This window comes from Papilio xuthus, unplaced genomic scaffold (assembly GCF_000836235.2).
Source record: "Papilio xuthus unplaced genomic scaffold, Pxut_1.1 DF827461.1, whole genome shotgun sequence".
NCBI lineage: Eukaryota > Metazoa > Arthropoda > Insecta > Lepidoptera > Papilionidae > Papilio > Papilio xuthus.
This window is the reverse complement of record NW_013531188.1, coordinates 2,379,283-2,394,502: the sequence shown is the minus strand read 5'-3', so window position 1 is coordinate 2,394,502 and position 15,220 is coordinate 2,379,283. Positions and strand designations below refer to the sequence as shown.

At 31.4% G+C, this 15,220-nt stretch overlaps 1 protein-coding gene across 1 annotated transcript; it reads left to right on the top strand.

Moving 5' to 3' along the window:
• The first annotated feature begins 9,347 nt into the window (after nucleotides 1-9,347).
• On the top strand, nucleotides 9,348-12,039 carry Or-21 (olfactory receptor 21). Its single transcript, XM_013314195.1, has 6 exons — nucleotides 9,348-9,813; nucleotides 10,268-10,574; nucleotides 10,651-10,747; nucleotides 10,920-11,030; nucleotides 11,383-11,559; nucleotides 11,980-12,039. The coding sequence occupies exons 1-6, from the start codon at nucleotides 9,363-9,365 to the stop codon at nucleotides 12,037-12,039; spliced, it is 1,203 nt and encodes a 400-aa protein (XP_013169649.1). The 5' UTR covers nucleotides 9,348-9,362.
• Nucleotides 12,040-15,220: the final 3,181 nt, after the last annotated feature.

Sequence of the window (15,220 nt, the reverse complement as noted above, 5' to 3'; positions counted from 1 at the left end):
GGTTTAATACGTGTGTCTCTCTCATTGATATACATACAGCGTGTCCTAAAATTCAACTATAAAACTGTAATGGTGTATAGCCAAATCGATAACTACACCGGGAAAAATACTAAAAAAAAAACCAATTCTTCTTGTTTAATACTTAAATTAACTTTTGTAAGTTTTCTTATAATTTGATACCCTCCACCAAATGATTAGACAATGTGGCTACAAATATGAAAATATTCCTGCGATAAAGAGTCGAATTTTGGGACACGCTGTATATCGTAATACTTTTCAAACAACTTTTTAACTAACTGCCAAGGACTTAAACATTATCTGTACTAAACCCAAATAAATAAGATACAAAAAAATACACCAAACTAAATCTTTCTATTAAAATAAATCCCTCTATTAAAATACTTTTCCACTTCTTTTCAATTTAACGATCAAGATTTATCCGAAGCGACAGCTGTCCCGCACCTGTTTTTAATCTTATTAAGTAACTTATAAGATTATTTCAAATGACTAACTAAATAATGTGACGATTTATCAAGATCCAAACGATTGATAATTTGGTATTCATAACATACTAGCTGTCGCCCGCGGCTCCGTCTCGTGGAATTAAAAAAAAAACTTAAGTGTGTTATTTTCGACCAGTATATGTATGTTGTTCAAATGTGACAAACATCGAGATCCGTTGATCCTTTATGAACACCTTTTAACAATATACACAGGAAGGTGATAAGTGTAAATAAATTCTATCTACAGTTTGTAGATAGAATACATAACAATCTATTGTTTTTATGTATAAACACGTATTGCTGATTCTTATAACGCTAGTCTCGGAAAACAAAGAAAAATTTATACGCAAAGTAAAACATCAGGAGCGAAGCGTAACGAATAAAGTTTCCAAACATGTTTTCCTTAACTTCTAAGTAACGATAAATAAGGATTTGGAATTTGTTTCCATTCCTAAAGCTTGCATATGTATAATACTGTCTGTGGCAGTTGGAAATGTATGAAAAAAACTTTTTATTTAAAAGCAAAGCTTAAACAATATTAAAGGTTTTATATATTTGCTACAGCACTTTGTCGTAATGTATAAACGCTACAAAGCACTAAGAAATCTGCATTAGGCGACTGTTTAAGAAACCGTTTAAACAACGCTTTGTTAACAAAAGTTAACAAAGCGTTAACAGTTTTTGAAGTTATCATAAAAGCTAATCCGTTAACAAAAATATGAACTTCGTTAATTAACGGATTAACGAGTTCATGTCCACCTTGGGTTAAACATTTATTTCATCATCATCATCATCAGCTCACTATACGTCCCCACCGAGGGGCTCGGAGCCTACCCTAAGTTAGGGTGATTGAAGAAACATTTATTTAGGTAGACAAAAAGGGGAATAGGAAAATAATTTTCCTTTCTTTTGTCTATACTATCTCTTAGGGAAGGCGAATTATAAGCAACTTCTTAGTTTACTAAAGATGTCTAGTGGTTATGGTTACTAAGTGGGAACTCCTTATATACCGTTTTATATATAAACAGGCTGTTGCCCGCGGCTCCGTCCGCGCGGAATTAGAAAAAAAAACATAATTAGTAGCTTATGTGTTCTTCCAGACTATGTTCTATATGTATGCCAAATTTAATCGAGATTCCTTCAGCCGTTCTGGAGATACTTTCAAACAAACATCCATCCATTCACAACATTCGCATTTATAGTATTAATAAGATTGTCTATTATGCTCTTATTAAAGTAAAGTACAGGATAAATACGAACTTTATAAACAATACGAACAGCAAATATAAGCTCATTGTATTCATGGAATAGAAGATATTTTAACCTACAATAGAAAGTCATTTTTTAATAATCTGAATATAAATATATTCATTCGAAGAATAACTAAATGCGTAAGAATATTTTTTATTACAAAAAATCTCATGAATTAAATAATAATGGATGACAAATATAATTATAACAATATTAAAAGTTAACTATTTTTTTATATCATAAGGTAGCAAACGAGCGTGCGGCCACTTAAAATCGCTGATATTGCGAAGTGACAAATTGCATATGCGTTGCCTACCTTTAATCGATGGAGGAGAGGATGCAGAGATAGAAAATATATTCCCTTTCCATGCATCCTCTCATCTGGAAAGTCCACTTCATCTTCCCATCCTTTCCTTATAAGAAAAAGGTGGGAAGGGAAAGACGACTAAATTAGGCCTCCGGGACGCACACTCATCAGACGAAACGCGGAATTGCATCCACTTCACGAATGTCTTCTGTGTGGTCGTTGTATTTCACCGGGCGAACCGGGCCAATTCGTGCGAAGATGTTAAAGCGGGCTCTACCACTGTACCATTTAATTAAAAGGTAGATTGTAAAATCTATAAATCTATTTCATACATACACTGATTTTGGTTTTAGAAACCAGCGGTAATTTCTACACGGTTAACACGAAACGAAAATTATACAAAAAAATAATCGTTATGATAAACTAAGATGAATAATTTCTTTAAGTTGTTTCAGGATTAGAAAAATATAACTAAATAAAAATATTATCCCAAGTTTCCTTTTTAAGAGTAAAGAGCTTATATTTCATTTTAATCTTCGTTTCACGGAAATGAAAAATTGTAAGCAGTTTCTAAGATTGAGGTATAACATTAAAAAATAAAGAATAAAATCATTTTCGTACATCATAAAAAATATGCAACAAAGCTCAAGTAAAAAGCAATATATCTTTGTTTTATTTTTAATTGTAGTATTTGGTTGAATTTATTTTATTGTAATAAAACATTTAACAAGTAATTATGATGCTTTGCTGCCTGTTATTATAATAAAAGAGCCTATTATAAGAAATTCGTTTGCTTTTTCCACATTCCAACATTCTCTCGGGCACAGTTCGTTCTTTCAAACTTAAATTAAAAGCCATAAGAGAAGCATTGAGATGTACTAGATTACTTTTGTAGCGTCGGAGTTTATTCAAGCCATTCCGACGTTTTTATAAGATATTTTTGTCATCTTTATTAAAAGATCTTTTCATGAAAGATTTGATAATATTCTAAAAGAATTTTGTGTAAAGTGACACAAGTATGTTTTCTCTTTTTAAATGAATTATTTAGTAAACTATAGCGATTGACCACAAATTTGTACGATTGTTTAAAAAAAAATCCTGTTGAATTTATTAGTTACGAAAATTTACGCAAATCGGTAGTTCCTCAATACTGTTACTTGAACATTAGCCAACATTAGCATACTTGAATGTTAGCCGAACGGTTACAATGCCAAAATAAAAAATATCATCAAAGTGCTAACAAAAGTTTTATTCAAATTTAAAAAGAAAATATATTATAACATTGTTAGGGCTTAAAACTTTCTCGAGTGTTCACAACTACCAATATTGCATCGACATCAGTCAGGGCTTACGCATAGAGGGCAACGGTCGTATGATTTTGAGGATAACATTTTATATTAATTACTTTCTTTATATTACAATCCCAGTCACGTATACTCATACCTCAGTTACGATATCTTTATATCACGTATATAATAAAATATATCTAACAAATTACGACAGAGGTCACTTACCTACATTAATCAAACACGTGAGCGTATTTTTTAATAATAGCTTATCAAAGACTAAAAAAAATCTTTATATATTTTAAATTTCACAAATAGAATTTACTTTATTTATTAAACGATTAAGATATTATATTCTATTTAAATTCTTTATTAGTATTATATAATAATAATCAGTTACTTTAAGAGTTTGTGAGCTACGATTGAACTTTTTAATGTTTCAAGGAATTTTGTTTTTTTGGAATTTACGCCCACGCCCGGAAAAGCCCTGTGTTCCCTATCTGTTGCTTGTGTCTAAAACGGTTATTTTGTATTATTATTTGAAAAGAAGAAGCTAATCAATTCGTCTGCATTTTTATGTATGTTACCGAGTAACTACGCTTCTGGTGCTCCGATTTAGACATTTTTTTTAAATGAGTTACCGTACTGTTATGTATTGAATAATTGGTAAGATGTGATTCATTCTTCTCTAGTGTCACAAGAGATAACATTAGTGGGTTTTATTTGTTTTAATTATCTATTGATTATTTGTACTAAGGAAGTAAAGCTAAAGGATTTATTATGAAGTAGTTTATCTTTATTTATATAGCAACACTGAGATGCAAAATTCTGGCTAAACTTAATTGCCTCATTTTATAATAGATGTAACCGAAGCAAAAACAAATATTAGCAAAGTTTGCTCGGTGGTCCAGTAATTGACGGTCCCTTGGCGGGGAAATATTAACCTAGTTTAATTTGACGATGTTGCCAACCATTTTTTTTACAATAATTTAATTAAAATATAAATCCATTCTAATAAAAAATCAGACATTTATTTTTTCTTTAGTTGAATTTTTTAATATTAACCAAATATATGAAACCTCTTTTTTTTATAAATACGAAAGTCAAGTTAGTTCCACTTATTAAAACGAACTGTTCCTTGCGATTAAATTGTGTTTTCTTTCTTTTGCGATTGTAATCAGTTTTCTTCGTTGTGACATTGAAAAGCTCTCAACTTATAACATTCTCTTTAATAACAAGCTTGTCAAATACAAAAATACGTTTCAAACTCGATTGTTACCTTGCGATTACGTTGAAATTAACAGTCCTTTACAAACATTTGATACAAATATAAAATTTAATAAAGCCTGGTAAAAGTTTTAAGTTAATCGTGGGTTTCGGACATCAAAATCTCTGTATAAAACATGTCGACATCCGTGTCTTTCATCACTGGCAAAACAGAGAAAACAATATGTTTTAAGCGGAGATTTTGGTTTCAGAAACCCACGGTTAATCATACAAAACTGAGAACTGCACAGTTTAAGCCACAACTATTATGACTACTCAGTTAAAAATGGATTTTCGTGGGCACAAAATTCTTTTTCGTTATTTCTTTACATATTAATTATTAGTTTTCTAAATTACAAATTAAAATATTCACGGAGATGTTTCACTTCTCTCGCTGGTTGACGACCAATTTTTTTCTCCTTTAATGAGTTCACTTCGTTGGAATCTAGATTGGAGCTCACCGAATATTTACGGCCGTCGCCGTTGCTGGGGCGAAAGCGGCGCGTTCAAATCATTACGAGCACGAATTAAGTCGTAAAGCCGCGTCACTTACAGCGCCTCGGAAACGCTGTTTTATCTTGTTAAAACACGTCTATATTAAGAGTTGGTTTACACTGTTGACATACATAAAAAAACGTATTGCCATCCCTTACTTTCTCTTTTAAAAATTAGAGATAAGAGTCACGGATGTCGTATTTCATGGCTATTTACTTGTTAGGTATATAAATTCTTGTGTCTTTTTGTGAACAAAACGGCTTAACTGACTTTTAAAATAATATTTAATTAGATTGTTATTTTTCGGTGTCATAAAGGTGTAATAATTGTTTTCTTTCTTTATCTTTTTGTTTCTAAATGATACTAAAAACTATTATTGTAATTTACATTAGTAAAGTCAAGTAGCTTCGGAAGCTATTAAATGAATGAATGGGTCTTCGTGACTTATTTAGGAAATATAAAGCGTTCTATTGAATTATTTAACAATTGTTTCGTATCTTTAATAATAAAAGACTTCAGTAAATATAGCTAAAGCTATCATCATCATCAGCCTGCTTTTATCCTTATTGAGGGTCGGCACAGTACTACTCCTCCATACATCTCTATCAGCCGTCATATCCGAATATACCCTCTTCCTACGCATATCCTCTTTTACACAGTCATTCCATACTTTTTTTGGTCTTCCTCTACCTCTGTAGCCGTCATCATTCAATATGGCTACAGATATATAAATGTTAATCCAAAATTTGACGAATGCGTTTTAATGGAAACAACATTTTATGGAAATTTTAGGTTATATTTTTTTCGTTAAACTTGATGAATGTTGTTTAAAGAGGAATCGAAATGGGCTTTCGTATTTTAAATATTGTACGAATAAAAATAAAGTAACCCAAGTGTTGGTGATTCGGATAAAATATTTCATGTTTTGATATTTTTCATGTACGTAACAAATATTAATTAAATCATAGTATACATCGAAATATAATCAGAGCTTTTATGAATATTTTCATTTACTACGCGTTTTAATAAAAATAACATTAATAAATATAAAGAAATACTTACTATTATAATGTTTTCAAGTGATAATTCAGTTCTTCAGACCGAAGTTTGAATGGTTATTCCTCTTATTTCCTTAAAAAAAAGAAAAAACATGTTTTAAAACAAGTATCGGAAGTATAACATGGAAGAACACACTTTTGTCGCAACTGTTACATTTTGTCATCATCATTGTCAGCTTTTGTCTGCCCACTGCTGGCCACTACGCGGCCAACGCCTTCCGTATTGTAAAAATTATGTTTATGAGCTGTGCCCGCGACCCCGTAAGCGCGCAGTTTAAAAAAAACTTAATTAGTTGCCTATGTGTTTCCAGACTATGTTCTACATCTATGCCACAAATATGGCTGAAATCAGCGAGATCCATGCAGCCGTTCTGGAGATACCTTCAAACAAACATAGATCCATCCAAACATTCACATTTATTATATTAGTAAGATTATTTTGTCGCTATAACTTGTAATAAACTCAAACTTTTCTTAAAGTTAATATTAAATTGTAGGATAGCAATAATTTGATTTGGAGTATAAAAATTAAAACTAGTCATTTGAAAAGTAATTTGCTTTATTTGCTTCTCTTATTCCCATAACTGTTTATAATTGTCGGGAATTCTTTCTACATACTAATTCCAGTTAAATATTCAGTCCCTAGTCCGAACACTCGGTTATTCGTATCACTTAGCGCTCCATAAATAAAAAGTCTGCGCAATCACTGAAGCGAAGTGTAATTTGTAACTCCTGTCCCAAAGGATTAAACTTTGCATCGACCATAAAATGTAATGGTATACCTATATTTTTTTTTATTTGTTAATGCTCCATCATATTTTGGGGGCGTAATTTGCTCTTATCGTTAAACAATTTTTTAAATGCGACTCTAGATTAAATTTCACATTTATAAATTACATGTTATTCTTAATTTGTTTAAGCACAAATCTTTTAAAAACACTATATTCGTTAAAAAATCCGTTTTACAAAAGACATGTTTCTTAAAATAAAAAGGACATTTATATTATATAAAAAATAAGAAATTCATTTTAAATTGATCCACATGTTGAAAACTCGCAAAGGCTTTTGTTTTATTTTTAATAAACTGTTGAAATAGTGCTCTGAATATTTTGTTTCTGCAGCAATTAATCCGAGCGCGCTCTAAAGCTTTCGCTTCTAGGGACGGTACACGTTGTTCTAGATTTAGGCTACCTGATGCATGATACTAGATTTATATATCGCACAAAACTTAAATTTACAACAATCATCATCTTATTGCCCTTTTACCTATAGAGGGTTGATGGTATTTCTTCCATACAACTATAACAATCGTCATTCCCTCTCGTTCCTCACCCTTCCACACAATCCATCCATACTTTCTTTGGTATTCCGTTCAACCTTTGTATCCACATTCAATTCCCAACTCAACGACAATTTTAACGTAATATGTCTTATTTTTTGTATAAGAGAAAGTCTTTGTCAAAAGTAATATTAATGGCGAATGAAATCAATATGTTAACAAACATAAAACAATATTCTGATTATTAGATTATTCAAACTTTCGTGAGACATTATACTGAACTTATATATATATAGTGAGCGACGGGCCGCATCCGCGAAATAATACCAGTACCACTCATCCTGATGAAGGGCCCCCCGATGGGCTCGAAACTAGTCGGTGCCGCCACCAGAAGAATATACGAATACGTGAGTGTTTAGCCTTGTTTATATATCAGTTTAATATTCTGGTCACTTAATATAAGCAAGTTTTAAAACAAAATAGTAAAATGTATTCTCAAAGTATTGTACGATACGCGAGAGTATGGAACAAAGTTTCTAAACGTGCCTCTTGGCTTCTTTAACTTCTGCAAAGCGATAAATAAGGATTTAGAGACAAACACCTACATTTCCCAATACTAACATTTCATGATTTTGAAAAATTGGAGTTTGTTAAAAATGTTATTGCATTAAATAATATAAATGTGAATATTTTATGTTACATTTGCAAATAGCAAAAAAATATTACCTCTTTTTTGCTGCGTAAATACGATAGGCAAAAAGGTTTGTTTTTATATTGTGCTTGGTTTTTAAATAAGCGCAATATTTTAAAATTTCAATATTAGTTTTTCGTTTTATTTATTAAATTTTCTTTTTGTTTGAATGTTTTTTTTATATGCACTATTGAAAAGGCCGTTTCAATATATTTTCTATCCCAAATACAGACTGGGCTATCTTTAAATAACCGGATTAAGCAAATTGCCAAATCGCTAGCACATCGCTAATTTGAAGTTAATCGATTTATAACTTTAATAGCAATCGCCCGCGACTCCGTCCTCGCGGATTTAAAAAAAAACTTAATAAGAAGCCTATGTGTTCCCCAAGCCTATGTTGTATATCTGTGCAAAATCTTAGCGAGATCCGTTAATCCGTTCCGGAGATACCTTTAAATAAACATCCATACATCCATCCATTCATCTAAACTTTCACATTTATAATATTATATAGTTAGATTTTAAATGTAACAAGGCCTATATTGGCATTAGAACTTTTTATGTCTTGGCCACAGAATATAAAATATTAAATTAAGAATAATTTCTGGGTATAGCCTGTTATTTTAATAGAGATTTAGTTTCGCCATTAACTGGCTACCAAAAAAGCCGTCGACAGCCAAAATGCATTTCCCTTTTAGAAACGTTCATTCGACGCTAATTAGGGTCTCTCGTATGAGGTTCACGATATTACTGGATGGACTATCGAATTTTACGTGATTAATCGACGATCCCTTATGTAATATATATCACAACCAATCATGACGGATAACTTTTTTATCTATATTATAAAAATCAATTGCTGTTCGTTAGTCTCGCTAGAACTCGAGAACGGCTGATCGGATTTATTTGATCTTGGTCTTTAAAGGTTTAAAGGGCGAGTAAAATTCAAATATTTGCCGGCAACTTATAAAGTTTCTTTTTCATTTCACGTGGATGGAGTCGCGGGCGACAGCTAGTATTCTATAAATTTTTAGAAACTCCTATTAAAGTAAATAACGACCGCAAGAAAGAACAGAAAATTACACATCATTATAGCCTCAAGTAGTTGGTTAACACTCTTAACAAACTTTCCTAGTAATTTTTTTCACATACAAAGTTTACTTGATTACCGTTTAATACGTACGCCACACAGTATTCTAGATACTTTGGCTTTGAGAGGTACAAAAATGAAAGATTTTAATATTTTAAAGAAATTCTGCCAGAAAATTTATTTTGTCGGTTCTGGTAATTTCTGGTACGAGGAGGACATCGGAGATGATCGTAAAATGATTTATAGAATCTATAACGTACTCTTGTTCTTTATTTATGGATCTATGACGATTCTGGAAATATTTGCTGCCCTCTTGGGGGATTTCCCTAAAGACGAGAAAGGTGACTGCGTGACCTTTGCAGTAAGTCACACGATAGTAATGATAAAGATGTGTTACGTAATCAGCAATAAGACGCTTATTCGTAAGTTAAATTACGACATGGTAAGTGTTTGCGAAGAATTCGAAGAAACATCGTTGCAGAAAAAGAAGTATTATAATATTAAAATTAATCTTATCGCATATTTTGTAACAGTCTACTTTTCAGCGACTTGTTTTGTGTTTGAAGGATTAAGGAAAGTTAAAGAAGGCAAGTTTAATAAAGTTTAAGTTTAACAAAGCTTATAAACATCTCTGCCCAGACATCTCTTCATCTAGGGACGATGGTAGAGCGCCGTTGGCCGGTCGCCCAAAACTTCTTCCTACACTTACGCGAATGCGGAGTTTGTATTTAAAATTCCACATTTTACACACACAATTTCACATGGAATTCTTCTCTCCTCAAGACATGTCCATTTCTTAATTTAAATATTAATATCTTAACATACGGTGAAGGAAAACATCGTGATACAACCAGCATATATCTGAGAAGAAATTCAAAGATGTGTGAAGTCAACCACCCGCACTGGGCCAGCGTGGTTGACTATGACCTAATCACCCCTAACTTAGTGGAAACGCTTAGTGAGCTGATGATATCTTAACATTATTAGGTTATCGTTACGTAACTTTACTGCAGATACATTTTAGGTTTTATATTATTTCAGGTTCTCACTTTGTAACAATTGTAACATATTATCCTTCTTTCGAAGATGATTCGTTATCAGCGACTGTATTTAGAATTTATTGCACAGTCGTATTGTTCATGATGTTGTTGACAATGATTATGTCTGTAGATGCATTTACAATGGTCAATCTTATTATGTTCAAATACAAAATAATGACATTGAGAAGATATTTTGAAAAGATAAGCGAAGATTTTAAAGAAATGCATAAAATTAACCGCAGATTGGCTGTTGAAAATTTAGCAACAGGATTAACAAAAGGTTTTCAAGTACACAAAGAACTTTTAAGGTACAATAATAACAAGAAAATAATGAACATTCAAAATCAAAAGGTATCTTTTTGAACCATTGTTGTTGTTTTTCAGAATTTTGAAGGACATTGATAAAGCCTTTGGATTTGTAATCGCGTTACAATTATTTCAAAGTTCCGGGTCGGCTGTGTCTTTATTGTTGCAAATTGCTGTAAGAAATTTAGCCTTAAAATATGAATTATATTAGCTTAATTAATTTGCTTTTTCCTTCCGTTTATCCTATCCTTTCTTATAAATCGTACCAAAATTTATATCCACAGTAGAACCATTTTATCTTTGTTTTTTTTTTAACTCTTAAACTAAACTGTATCATTCAAATACAGATTTCGGAAGAACTCACCTTCGTGGGAAAGTTAAAAATAATGTTTTTCGTCATCGCCCTCTTTTTCCTTTTGGGTCTTTTCCTTTGCAATGCTGGAGAAATTACATATCAGGTAAAATCACTTATATTCACAGAATAATGCCTTGATCCTACAGCCAAAATTCACGAAAAAATCACGTTACACTTTTGCTCCTTAAATATAGGTTATCCCAAACATTACTTATATATTAAGCAAGCGAGAGATAAGCATTCTCAAACTAAGGGAAAGGACAACAAACAGAGTCTTAGTGAACAAAACTTTATCGAAGTATTCCTCTTCACAGACACCTGAATCTTTTGTGGTTAAATTGCACAAGACGTAGACGATCCCAATTTGAAACTTTGCTAAACAAAGTCTTCAGGAAAGTTTGTTAAAGTACCCTCGGAAACATTTCGAGAGAATAATTAAATTTATTTTTCCGCAGAGTGCTCTATTAGCTGATTCTATTTTCTACTGCGGTTGGCACGAATGTCTTTGGGAGTACCAACCTAAGGGGAAGAAGATAGGTCAAATGGTGTTGATAGCTTGCATTCAAGCGCAGAAACCGCTCGTCCTCAAGGCTTTTAAGATGATAGAACTTACTTATGGAACATTTTTATTGGTATGATAATTGCAATGTTATATTCTATCAAAATATGTAACTCAGATGACTGGCTGATAGAATTCACTATAGCAGCCATATTAAAAAAAAAGTTTCAGATGTCCAACCTGATAAAATTTGTCCAAATAAATGGAAAATGAAGTTAAGCGTTAAATCCCTGAGTGCCTCACTGGTCCTATGTATACCCGAATTTCTCGAATCTCACTAGAAAGCCTTCATGTTCTGGATTTATTCGTGCAACAACCAAAGCCACTATAGATGCATGTATAGAAGTGTTGACACACACACAAAGAGGCAACCAGTGCAGTTAGACATAACATCAACTTCCCCTTTCTATCCCGTGTTTATACAAAGTCAACCGTTAAAATTCATCTAAGTGTATACTATGATTATGTTATTAACAACTATTTTTCTTTACAGGTCATAAAAACAACTTATTCGATTTTTGCTTTGTTCAACGCACAAAGTGGAAATGATTAAAATGAACAGTAAAAATAAAAAACAATTATAACACTAAAATACTTTTCACAATACGCACAAATATATTGATCACAAGAGATCATAAGCACAAATAAGTTTTAGAATTAATTTAAGTAAGATATTAAATGTGTAAAGTGATACAGATTTGAAATTGCCGAAAGTTTAATATTACTGACACGCTATGCTTTTAACAAAACTCGTAACCAACGATGAACAATCGTTACTTTTACCTTATTTAGACATTAACAAAGATAGGTCAAAATAAATGTAGCAATTGATTCATGTCAGTGGAAGTATGACCTCTTACCGTCGGTTCCTAGGACCATAATCTCTATATAATATATATCGTCATCCCTGTCTATTGTATATTATCTTTGACAAAATAGAGATAGCAAATTTTTTGAAATGGAGATTTTGTACTCAGAAAACTACGGTTAGTGCTGCGGTGTTGCACTTGTGAGTTTTACCGACCCATTTTATAATTCGTTTCGATCAACTCCCGAAAATTTTTAGCGTTGTCGGTGCTTCAGTCTGACTTCATGATATTTAAGCTTGTGATATTACACCAAAACTCCGAGCAGCTTTAAAGATAAGCCGTAAAACCGAACAGTATCCGTCCGTCGATTAGGGCATTAATATCCGACTTTTTATTGAACATAGTTTTAATCTTTTAATACATATTCATTTGTCAACTATGAAGGCTTTAGTATAAGCGATTAAGCTGGCAACATTTAATTTAATTTAAACATGTGACAAGCAAGTTAATTAAAGATTATAAAACGAATATTTCTTATAATAATACAATAGCCGGTTACCTACTAAATAAGACTAAACTTATATTTTCATTTTTAATTATCATACCAAAAGTTCTTAGTTCGTTAAACTTTCCTACGCTCATGAATTATTTTCATCTCATAATTTGTTGTGCATGAATTAAAAAAGTATTCCTTCTCTTCTATGTTTTATTTCACTATAGTTTTACGTAGTTGTTTACAGCAAAATGCTTTCAGCGTAATACTACTGAATGTTGTACACTCGCTACATTTTTTCATTTACAGAAACTTTTCTGTAAGGATATAATAGTTATTCATATATAATGCCCCAATAACTCCCACGTTTTCTCAGTAAAAGGTAAAAATAGCTGGCTAATAACCTTACTATCCAACTGTCAATAGGCTTGTTAGATCTCAGATTAAAGCAGTGGGTTCTTATAAATATTATATAATTTAGAAAATGTGTTATGATTATTACTGTGTAAACGCACTCTTAAAAAGTTCAAGCCTCCTTTTCATGTACGCCTAAAACAGATCCGATATTAATGTTTTGAATTCTTTTGTTCCTATGTACATAAATGTTTAATATGAATAAAATGACTACGATACTAGTGCTGGAAACTGATTATAAAATACGTAAATCATAAATCACGGTCGTAAATATAAGTAGAAAAATCTTCTGAAAAAAATGCATTTTTAGTTACGCAGCTTCTGTGGTGAATCTTATTACTATAATGAACAACGAAACTATAAAATATTTTCGAAATCGCGGCATAAATAAAAGCTACAGTGATTTATTACAAATGGAACGCCATAGCACGCCAGCAGCAGCGACGTTGCAGTACGCTGCGGACAAAGGCGAAAACAATGTTAACTTCTTTATTTAAAAGACAAGATTTATGCGATTTTCACTCAAAGTAACTATTAATATGAAACAGTACAATAATAGTAGATTCATTATTCGCTGCCCTGTCACCTCCGAGTCGCTATTTTCCAGCAAAAAGATATTATAAATAAAGCGAAGGATATCTATAAAATGAAGTTGAATTCAGTATCAAGTAAATTAAGAATTTAAATCTTACTAAAATAAATAGATATTAGAAAAATACACTTTGCTACTAAGTCCATCAGTACGAGATGAGATCTAAAAATGAACGTCAGCATCGGTATATTACATTATTTCTAGACATCTATAAAATGTGTAATATCATAACGTGCATAAAATTTATATTTATTTTCAAAACATAACTTATAGAAATAAGCGATTAAATGGTAATTAAAAAATGTAATAACTAATGAACTCATACAATAACTTGGCTGTATACCCGTAAGGCCGTTCGTCGTAAAGTGACATTGACAATGATATAACGCATTACTTTGACACTTGACAGAAGACAGCTGATAAATTTTCTTCTTGTTGGAATGTTTTAGAAATTTATTATTTATTTATTATAACAAAATGACGGACAGTGCTCAGAAATTATATTCACGTTTAGAATCTTTTAAAAGAAATATTTCATTTTATACCAAACGCAAATCCTTTAAGTATGGTTTACCATTTATATTGTTTGTCGTCGGCGGTTCTTTTGGTTTAAGAGAGTGGACACAAATAAGGTATTTATATCGTTATCAACTATATAGTAGATTGGCGTTAAATGTGGTTATTGAGTTGGTTTAAACATATATGTAATTTTTGGTTTAATAAATAAATCTATTTTATTTGAACAGGTACCAATTTTCACAAGTTAAAGGTGTAACTAAAGAGGAAGCAGAAAAAATGGGCTTGCATAAAGCCAAAGAAGTAACTTTAGAAAAAGCTTATGAAGAGATACAGAAAATTGATATAGACAATTGGGAAAATAAACGAGGACCCAGACCGTGGGAAATGCAAGATGAACAGAAAAAATAATATCAAATGCTGTTTAGTTAGAATTAACAAGTATTATTTAGTGTAAATATAGTTGAACAAAGTCTCACACTTTCAATTATTTATTTATTTCCCAAATAAATATACCCAATTTAAACCTGGCAAGCTGGACAAGAAACCATTTATTTTACAGAAAAAAAACAGTAATAGCACTCATGAAAATATAAGTTTAGCTATGATCTCTATATACATATAACTGTTTCCTTTCCTGAATTTACCAATTTTAGTTTCCTATAAAATAAGAGTGATGCTTAATATAAAATCAACGCCAGCAATGAATGTTTATTATATGTTTCATCTATAGCATCCTACTAAAAGTAATTGATCTAAAATTCATTCATAAATTAGGCTTATTATTTTGCTATTAATAATAAAAGTTATATAACTAGTAGACAAGCCTAGACCTAATTTGTTTGCCACATTATGAATGTTGCGCAATCTTAAGTCCTATACAACAAATCTAAGAATTCAGTAGCAGTTG